Genomic DNA, 11238 nt, shown 5'->3' on the forward strand with positions numbered 1-11238 from the left:
TGATGTTTCAGCTGTTATCTTTCAGCTTTCTTAGAACAGGATCTCCACAACTGAGGATAATACTTGGATTCACAGTACAGAATATACAGGATATTCCATGCACCTGTTGCACTGTATGGGCTCGGTAAAAATAATACGGCAGAATTCCATTATTTGAACTTCGTTAAAGTGCTAACTGAGTTGTCAGTTTTGTTTTGATTTCCTAGATTATGGACAGGCGCCACAGACTATCCCATTACAAACTGACAGGATAGATTTACGAATTTCTGCAATACCGTTAAGTGTTGGTATTCTCATTCTCTTCTTCTACACTGTGTCGTGACAGGAGTATTCCATTTCTAATTTCACATTTGTCGATTGTGATGATTGAACTCCGTGCACAGTGATGAATTTGAAAAAAAAAACTTTGGCCATCACCATCTTAAAACTGACATTTATCCTTAGGAATTCTATGTTAAGATATAAAGCGTAATTTCGTATAATTTATTCAAAACAGGAATTTTAAAGTCCTGGAATCTCTGAAAACTATGGAGTGGGAAGTTTGGCACTGCACAGAGAGGTGATTACATATTGAAAGCAGGCTATGGACAAATGGCAATCTGTGAGGCAAGGGGTGGCTATTGAAGCTCTGACATATTCTTGTTAACAGATCATTACATGTTCTTTGTTTAATAGATTCTCAACGGAGATGAGGGTATCTTAGAATGAAATTAAAATCATGCCACATTGATAGCAGTGTAAAGGCATTGATATAGTCTGGGTGGGATTTGGCCATTTGAAGCAGTCGAATTGTCTTGGGTTCTTGGATTACAACTCTGTCCTCCTCTTTCCACAAACACTTAATTTCTCTTCTTCAAATACACATCTGTTTTCCCCTTAACCTTTTCTCTAAAGCAACACATTCTGTGCTCCAACAACCTTTGCATAAAGAAGTTTCTGCTAATCTCTCTGCGCATTCCCTTTGTGAACATGTTAAGCTGATTACCTTTACTGCAAACTAACCAACAAGACAGAATAATCTCCCTCCCTTCATTTCTCGAAAGCTGTTCATAATACTTAAACCCTGTATTAAATGTTCTCTTAGTTTTCTCTTCTCCACTGCGTATAGATGCAATGCCCTGCGTTTCATCATCAGTACGTTTCTGATCCCTGGCACTATACGGGTGTATCTATGCTATCTGCTCTCTGCTCGAAAAGCCTTTCCAAAATGAGGAGACCGAAGATTTATCTGGTGGTCTAACAGCGGTGTTAGCAGCTTTTTACAAGGAATTATCACCACTTGTTTACTCTTGTGGTGTTTCCTAAAGTTTTGTTTTTTTTCTTCTGTACTTTGGACCAGGATAGTCGTTTTCTCGGAAATAATTATCTGCGTCCCTAGTTCTTGTTGTTCATCCAAACCTTGCAGCTCCTTTTCATTGAGAACCTGCTCCTATTCTTTGGCGTTCCTAGAAAATTGAAGAGAGATGGCGAGTGAACGATTTGCAACTGACTCAAACTCCCTGGTATATATTCAATTATTATGTGGAATAATGTGCAGTTAGCATGATAAGGCGATAATTACCAAAGATACTTTCTGACTGTCTGCAGACATTCTGCCAAACACTAAATGCTCAATATCAGTTTGACATTTTTTGAATTTCTGACAGTTTTTTGCAGATAACTTTATTCGAATATATTAGTTTAAAGCTTTATGACGAATTATTTAGTGCTACATTCCTTTAACATTCAGTTTCAGACACTGGGACAGAATAGCAATACTAATACTCATGATACTGATATCAACTGCACAAAATAAAAATAGCAAGCTCTGTCTCTGATGAGTGAGAGACACCAGTCAGTGTGCAATCCAAATTTTCATTAAATATCTGGGGCAAAAGAGATGAAACGTCGCATTGATTACTGTCGAGTTCTGACAGTTTACTCCATTTGAAAACTTATCATGTGACAGGATCCTGGTTCCATTTGTTAATGAGGAATGGTGTCTGATCGTGAGACCCACACTTGCAATACTCACATCAATCTTCCCAGACTGTTACCACTATCGGTGATCGCAGGATCTATCTTCCCACACCAAGTGAAGCCTTACTGATGATTTTAACTTGCACGCACGATCCCACTATCTCAAAAATAAGGCGGTTCCCTTTGTTACCCACTAGTGAATCGTTGCCACATTTGAAACGTCAATTTGAAATGTGCTGAATTTACAAGAATAAATTATGCTTACTTAATGAACGAAGGGTGAAGAATGAATGTAATGCAAACACAAAACGTGCTACAAAATAGAACAGCAGTGCGCAAAGGTGCTTATGTATTTTTCACATTACCGAAAAGAAAGATCTTGTACAAAAGGAAATGTGTTGAAATTGAGCTTCAGATGTGAACAAGCTTTCTTTAATTTTATCCACATTTTCCAACTGATCTCAAAATTAGTGCCCAAAGAGATTTCAACACATTTTTCAGCTCTTCTCTGAATTTCCTCTGAGTCGCTACATAAATACATGGGTTTTGAATACAACTAAAATACTTAAGGCAAGTTCCGGTTTCATAGGCGATATATCCAGGGGCTGTGCGGTCACCACGGTAATAATTGGTGTCGGTCAGTCTGGTCGATACGAAACTCACAGCAACTGTCAACCACAACAGTATAAAACAGCCCGATACAGTGAACAATAAAATAATGGATTTCCTTCGGTTCTCCATTTCTGAATCACTGCGATTCTCACTTCTGTTACCCCGGAGTTTCCTGCGGATTCTATTGGCCACTAAAATATGTCCAATGGTTGAACAATTAAATGAGACAATTAAAGTAAAAGGAAGCCAAACCACCCAGGTGCTGTGAAACCAGACCCACGCTGTACCGAGTGGTGAGGAGAAAAATTCCACGCTTGACCGACAGCCCCACTGCACATTGTTAATTATTTGCTCAGGTCCATATGCAAATAAAAAGGGAATGTTCTTGAAAAAACTGAAGAAACAGAACACTGTTATAACCAGGCCTGCAGTTCTTGCTGTGCAATATCTTGTTTTAAACTTCTGGAAGCAGACAGCGACAAAACGGTCAAATGTGAAAAATACTGTGAACCAAACAGACAAATCAAAGTTGATAGTTGTCATGTATAGAATAACCCTACACACGGCAGTGTAGGACAGGAATGAAACTGGAAATTGATAGCTGAAAATACGATACACTATTACGTTGACGATTAGAACCAGGAGATCTGCTGTTGCCATGGCCACCATATAAACAGAAATACATTTAGAAAGGCCGCAGTTTCTTCGGGACAGAATGATAATTGCCACTAAGTTCACTGTAAGAAAGTGGGACGAGATAAATAATCTTTTAGTGGCTGTTTGAAAAATAAATCTCAATATATCTTGACAACATTTTACTCTGTTCAGTATGATTAGATACGTTTAGCCGTGGAGCCATTTCCTGGGAACCCTTCCCATATATTTTAATGAGCTGCTGCAGCACTCACTCTGCACGGGTGACACTTGATTTTTGGGTCGGACCTTCAAAGAACATTTTCACAGCAGTAAGGTTATCAGATTAAGGGAAACAGAGAAAGTGTGGACACCCGGTTCAAATGTTTTTTTTCGGTAACCACGGACTGTGTAATGCTGACATCGGGAAAACACGTTATCTTATTCAACATGCGGTATACATAGGGAGATATTCAACACATATTATGAACAAATAGTTTATATTGGCTCACCAAGGACACCCAGGGCGGCGACAATCGGATAGTAAATGTCTTTCATCAACAGAATAGCTGGTTTCTCCATTTTATGTGAGAATGGATGAAAGCTGTCGGATCTGAAAGACTGGCGCATGTCTGAGCTTATGCGGGGGAACCTATATTTATGGAGACATTAATCCTCCAAGGAGTCAATCAGCTTTGATCACAATTAGCATTGGTTCTAGTCATTTAACAAATAGACTCAGCAAGTTGTTTTTTTCCTAACAATTCAGAATTAGGGGAAAGGTTAACACTAAGTCAGTTTTAAAAACAGTAAATTAAAACATTATTTACAAGTGGAATGAATATGGATCCTGTTCCCAGACGACCAGCCAACGCAGCACACTGAGACCGAATTGTTCTGACGCTGTCTTTGACTCTAACCTAATGATTCAACACCTGAGCATCAGACAGCAGAAGAAATCCTGCAATATTTGTGATGAAAATAGTCCTGCAGTAATGCAGGTGATTTTTAGGTTTTTTGAGACTAGTGGGACCAGTATATATACACAGAGGTCTGCATGCTTATCCTCCTGGAGTTACACCACATTCACAGTGAAAGTGGCCATATTCCTCGGGTACTATTCGTACCCTTCAATTATTCTATAGCTGAGCAGGCTGGCCCTGGAATAGTGCTAATGCCATTACTTACTCCAGAGGTGAACAGGTTCCTCTGATACTAATGACACCTATGATTACAGTAAATGTGCCCAACTTCCTCTGTACTAGTGGCACCTACACTTACAGGAGATGTGATCATCCCACTCTAATACTCGTGGTTAAGCACACTTACACTGGAGATAACAACCCTTTTCTGATACTTGTTGTGATTCCCTTTGTTTACTCTAGAGTTGGCCACTGGTGTTAGCCCTACAGTTAAGTGAGATAAAACAATATTCCTCTGCTACTTGTGATCACCTATAATTGCAATGGCAGTATCAGCACTCCTCCACTACTAATGGTTCCTTACATTTACATAAGAACTAAAGAACATATGGGATAGGAGCAGGAGTAGGCCATATACCTCTCAAGCGTGCTCCACCACTCAATACGATCATGAATGATCTGCTGCCTCAACTCCAGTTTCATGCCCGCTTCCAATAGTCCTATTCCTCGAAAGGCTAAAAATGTGTCCATCTCAGTCTTAAATATTCAACGATGGCGCATTCACAATCCTCTGGAGTACACAAATCCAACGATTCAGAACCCTTTGACTGAAGACATTTCTCTTCATCACAGTCCTAACCCTAACCATAAACTCTTATCCTGAGAATGTGCCCCAAAATGTTTTGGATTTCCTATTTGGGAATGCCTCCCAAATCCCTTCAGATTCTGATTTGTTTCAAAGAGATCGTCTCTCATTCTTCTAAACTCCAGAGAGTAACGGCGCAATTTACTCAGCCTCTCATCATCGGACAAATGACTCATCCCAGGAAGCAATCTAGAGAACCATCGCTGGACTGCTGCCAAGGCAAGTATATTCTCCCTTACATTTGGAGGCCAAAACTGTGCAAAGTGTGGTCTCACCAAAGCCTTGTACAATTGTAGCAATACTTCCTTGTTATTGTATTGCAGTAAAGGCCAACATACCATTTGCCTTTCTAATTATTAGCTGTTCCTGCATGCTATTTTTTTCTGCGTTTCTTGTACGAGTACATCCACGTCAGTCTGATCATCAATACTTTGAAGTTTCTCACCTTAAAAAACATCACCTTTGTTTCTCTTACCAAAGTGAATAACCTCACCCTTCCCTACATTATACTCCATCTGCCACCACATTGCCCACTCACCTAACCTGTCTATCTCTCTTTGCAGCCTCTTTGAGTCCTCCACACAAACGAATGGTCCGTGTGCTACTCCAGTACACGTGCAGCACCCAGAATTGCATTAGAGGTGATCGTGCTTCTCTGGTATTCGGGGTACCCTACAATTACACTAAAGAAGTATTCCTCTGGTATGAGTTGAACATCCACACATGAAGTAGAGGAGACCATGCTCCTCCAGGACGTGTGGTGACCTAAACTCACACTAGAGATGGATCCACTCGATGTGACCGTGCTCTTCTGGTGCAAGCAATTGCCATACACATACACTAGGTGTGACCACGCTCCTCTGAAACGCATGGTGTCCATACACATGCACTGGTTGTGAGCTAGCTTTTAAGTTACTAGTAGTTCCATGCACCTGCATTACAAGTGACTGTGCTCCTCCTTTACTAGTGGTACCCTTACGCAAACACTACATGCGATGGTATTGCTCAGATACAAGTGGAACCCTCGACATACACTATATGCGACCGTATGCCTCTGAAAACAGTAGTAGCCTACACATGCATCATATGCAACTATACTCCACTGGTAGTAATGTTGCCCTACAAGTGCACTATATATGACCCAAGCAGGGTCAGCCCCATCCAGAAACTTTCAGTTCCTCCACCACCATCGCACAGTGGCTGCAGTGTGTACCATCTATACGATGAACTGCAAGGCTCTTTAGACAACACCTTCCAAGCACGCGACCACTACCACCCAGAAGGACAAGGGCAGCAGATGCATGGGAATTGGAATTAAATCGCCATTCCTGTCGCTGGGTCCAAAATCCTGGAAATCCCTTCTTAACAGCACTGTGGGTGTACCTACCCCATATGGAATGCAGAAGTTCAAGAAGACAGTTCAGCACCACCTTTTCAAAGGCAATTAGGGATGGGCAATAAATGCTGGCCTAGACAGCGACGCCCACATCCCATGAACCAGCTAAAAATGCTCTGGTACCAGTGATGCCCTACACATACACTGCACGTAACTCTGTTCTTCTAGTACTAGTGTTCCCTCCAGTTATAGAACAAAGAACAAAAGAACAAAGAACAGTACAGCACAGGAACAGGCCATTCGGCCCTCCCAGCCCGCGCCAATCTTGATGCCTGCCTAAACTTTCTGCACTTCATGGGACCGTATCCCTCTATTCCCATCCTATTCATGTATTTGTCAAGATGCCTCTTCAACGTCATTATCGTACCTGTTTCCACCACCTCCCCTGGCAGCAAGTTCCAGGCACTCACCACCCTCTGTGTAACTTGCCTCGCACATCCCCTCTAAACTTTGCCCCTCTCACCTTAAACCTATGTCCCCTAGTAACTGACTCTTCCATCCTGGGAAAAAGCTTCTGACTTTCCACTCTGTTCATGCCGCTCATAACTTTGTAAACCTCTATCATGTCACCCCTCTACCTCCGTCGTTCCAGTGAAAACAATCCGAGTTTATCCACTCTCTCCTCATTGCTAATGCCTTCCAGACCAGGCAGCGTCGTGGTAAACCTCTTCTGTAACCTCTCCAAAGCCTCCACGTCCTTCTGGTCGTGTGGCGATCAGAATTGCACGCAGTCAGAGATTAAATTTTTCTTCCTTTAAAACAGCTGCTTCTATCCCTTTTCAAGCTACTACAATGCTGCTAATGACCAGTTTTGTAGCTCTACTGGAGGGCCGACTGTACGAACACAAGTACTGCCCAATTTTGCAGCACTGCTGATCTGCTTATTCTTGGATCCAGAGCTCTGCCCCAGCCTCTGCAGTACAAACGGCATTTCTACTCCTGTAACACTAGCCCTAATCCTGCGATTTCTAGCACCTGTTTTTGATACACCTATTGCTGGGAAACCAGTGCTGTGATACCCCTCACAAAATCTTCATAATACTTTGGTACAAACTGCTGTCGATCCTTGAACAATCCCTTACCCGATTCGAATAAATGTGAGTTCACTTCAACGACCCTGAATCAGAATACCCACAAGCGACTGAATGAATGAATTAATATTTTCTTGCTAAATCTTCGAAGAAGTCAGCCAACATATCATGGACTAACCATTGTTTATTGACTACTAATAAATGTTTACTTTAGTGTAAACAATAATCTTAATAATTAGTAAATAATAGCTGTAAAAAACTTACCAATTCACTAACAGGTATTTAATATAGTCATTTGAATTAATTAATAACAGTTTATAAATGCAGCTCAGTGTTTCACTGTAATTCAGCATCAGTTTGATTGCTGATTATCAAATTGTGGCGGAGGCCAATTTCCATGACTTCAATGGAAGTGAAAATCGGTGTGTAAGGCGGGAGGCCGATCCACCACTGTCCATTTTGTACCATTACGCAAAACGAATTTATATTATAATTTTTGTATTGACAGTTAGCAATGACTCCAGAGCCTATTCTGCATTGTGTTTTTGAGAGTTGTCTTTGAGCTGATTTACTTCATGCCCTGTGCTGGTGACGTTCACTTCCAGAATGTTGGGTTGACAGGGTTAAAGTTTATCTTCAATCCTCTTCTCCAGACTAAATCCACCTTGATCATTGACCAGTTGTGTTGCAATATTCTCATAACAAGCAATCGTTTATTTTGAAGTCTGTTCCTCAAGTTAATTTATTGGTGAATACTCTGAATTTAATGAATTTCCACTCCAGTGTCAGTGTCAGTTTCTGAATTCTAATTCCACAATGGTGGCTCAGTTGGTTAGTTTGATTATTTTTTTTTAGAGATACAGCACTGAAACAGGCCCTTTGGCCCACCGAGTCTGTGCCGAACATCAACCACCCATTTATACTAATCATACACTAATTCCATATTCCTACCACATCCCCACCTGTCCCTATATTTTCCCTACCAGCTACCTATACTAGGGGCAATTGCTAGTGCCCAATTTACCTATCAACCTGCAAGTCTTTTGCATGTGGGAGCAAACCGGAGCACCCGGCGAAAACCCACACGGTCACAGGGAGAACTTGCAAACTCTGCACAGGCAGTACCCAGAATCGAACCCGAGTCTCTGGAGCTGTGAGGCTGCGGTGCTAACCACTGCGCCACTGTGCCGCCCATTTCTCAACTTCTCTCGGAATTTAGTCTGGGTTATCGAATAACTGCAAGTGAATGTACAACAAATGAGTAGCTGAAGCATTGGAGACCTTTCATTGAGGCCAAGAAATAAGGTTAAGTTCCTGAAAGTGAATTGGTTCAATGAACAGATTATCATAATATGCATTAACAACAAGAAATGCTGGAACCACTCAGCAGGTCTGGCAGCATCTGTGAAAAGAGAAGCAGAGTTAACGTTTCGGGTCAGTGACCCTTCTTCGGAACTCACAGATGCTGCCAGACCTGCTGAGTGGTTCCAGCATTTCTTGTTTTTATTTCAGATTTCCAGCATCCGCAGTATTTTGCTTTTATCATAATATGCATCATCGGCACAAATACAAAACTTCCCGATACAGGGAGGAGTAAGATTATCGATTTTCGACACCTCGCCGGCATTGCGTATGTAACTGTTCCAATACACGTGGAGCCCATTGCACCGTCCACTAGCGACTGCCATGTATATGATTGTCACTGTGTGTAGCAGCTCAACCAGCAAGAAGGGAATTAATGAGTATAATATACCGTCATTGGTTCATGCAACCAACAATACAGTTAACAGTGCTTCCTTCGAGTGTAAGCATTGCCGTGTGTAAAATAAATCTGGACGTTTTCAACACAGCAGCAGTACGCACAATTTTACCGGGGCCACAGCCACATTTTTCACACTGCAATATTTTCTTTTTAACTGCTGGCAGCGAATAGAAACAAATGAAACAAAGGTAAAAGTGATCGTGAATCAGATGGAGTGATCAATGGTCCTGCAGCACAAAACAAGATGGAGTACGCACGGTTATGTGTCTGGTAATTCAGAGCTTTTGGCTAATAATCTAGAGAATGTGAGTTAAAATCACACCATTTCCACTTGAGTATTTTCAATAAGTTTCATTCTCTAAATAAAAATGTAATCAGCAAAAGTGACCACGAAGCTGTCATATTGGTGAAAGTGAAGGGAAACTGTGCTCTTTATCCGGTCTTCCCGAGATATGACTCCAGTTAACTGCTCTCTGAAGTTGTTGACAAAGTTATTCAATTGTATCAAGGTAATAAGCATTGGCAGTGACGTTCACATTCCATTGTAAATTGTTAATAAAACAAATAAACAATAATATCAAGTATAAGGTCACAGATTCTCATATTATAACATGGGTCCGTTTCGATACAAAATATAAGACCGCAATTGTTCACAACGCGATCGGTAGGTGGCGCTGTTTTGGCACATGCGCAAATACAGCATGTGCCACGAAAACGTCACAGCTTGCGACTGTAGCAGCTGCCAGGACTAAAGATGGCATTGCTCAGACAATCACAGAAATGAAACCTTACAAACACGTGGCAGAATACAATGGCCGGAGTGAGAGAGTGGAGCGGGCCGGGGAGAGCAGCGCGGGGGCCGGGGAGAGCAGCGCGAGGAGAGCAGCTGTAGTGGTGCCGGGGGGGGGGGGGAGAGAGAAAGAGGGGGAGAGGGAGGAGGGAGGAGGGAGAGGGAGGAGGGAGGAGGGAGGGGAGGAGGGAGAAGGGAGGGGGAGGAGGCAGAGGGAGGGGGGGAGGAGGGAGAGGGAGGTTCCGAACTGACAGTTCCGAAGAAGGGTCACTGACCCGAAACGTTAACTCTGCTTCTCTTTTCACAGATGCTGGCAGACCTGCTGAGCGGTTCCAGCATTTCTTGTTTTTATTTCAGATTTCCAGCATCCGCAGTATTTTGCTTTGATTACTCCTCGGGTTACACGCTGTCTTATCTCACTGCATCCATCCTCCCCAGGTTACACGCTGTCTTACCTCACTGCGTCCATCCTCCCCGGGTTACACACTATCTGATCTCACAGGGCCCATCCTTCCTAGCTTAAACTCTGTCTGATCTCACTGGGACCATCCTCCCTGAGTTACCACTGACCGAATTCACTGAGACCATCCTCCCCGGGTTGCACACTCTTATCTCACTGCATCCATCCTCTCTGGGTTGCACACTGTCTGTTCTCACTGGGTCCGTTCACCCCGGGTTACTCACTGTCTGATCTCACTGGGCCCATTCTCTCTGGGTTACACACTGTCTGTTCTCACTGGGTCCGTTCACCCAGGGTTCCTCACTGTCTGATCTCACTGGGTCTATCCTCCGCAATGCCCCCCACCCCAACCTCCCACCCCCCTCCCCGGGTTACACACTGTCTGATCTCACTGGGTCCATCATCTCCGGGTTACACACTGTCTAATGTCACTAGGTCCATCCTCCCCGGGTTATTCACTGTGTGATCATACTGGGTCCATCCTACCCAGGTGACAAACTGCCTGGTCTCACTGTGTCCATCCTCCCAGGTATGGAACTATTATTGAGTGTCTTCTACACAGTAGATGGCACAAGTTCCATACCAGAAATAAACCTTAACCTCGGGGCTAAAAGGTTAATGAAATTAAGGATATTGATATCAGCCATGAAAAAGTATTGGAGAATCTGGAGGGAATAAAATCTGAAAAGTCCCCGGGACCCGATGGCCTACATCCTAGAGTTTCTAAAGAAATAGCTGCAGAGATAGTGGACGCACTGGCTATGAGTTTGCAGAATTTCTTTGATTCAGAAATGGTACCATCAGATT

The 11238-nt window shown here is 42.7% G+C and overlaps 1 protein-coding gene across 1 annotated transcript; it reads right to left on the minus strand.

The window, feature by feature from the left end:
* Positions 1–2397: 2397 nt before the first annotated feature.
* On the minus strand, positions 2398–3786 carry LOC137345126 (probable G-protein coupled receptor 139). Its single transcript, XM_068008594.1, has 2 exons — positions 3717–3786; positions 2398–3308 (listed from the first exon to the last, which is right to left on the minus strand). The coding sequence occupies exons 1-2, from the start codon at positions 3784–3786 to the stop codon at positions 2398–2400; spliced, it is 981 nt and encodes a 326-aa protein (XP_067864695.1).
* Between the last annotated feature and the right edge of the window lie 7452 nt (positions 3787–11238).

The sequence above is a fragment of the Heterodontus francisci genome, chromosome 28 (genome assembly GCF_036365525.1).
Source record: "Heterodontus francisci isolate sHetFra1 chromosome 28, sHetFra1.hap1, whole genome shotgun sequence".
NCBI classification, from domain to species: Eukaryota; Metazoa; Chordata; class Chondrichthyes; order Heterodontiformes; family Heterodontidae; genus Heterodontus; species Heterodontus francisci.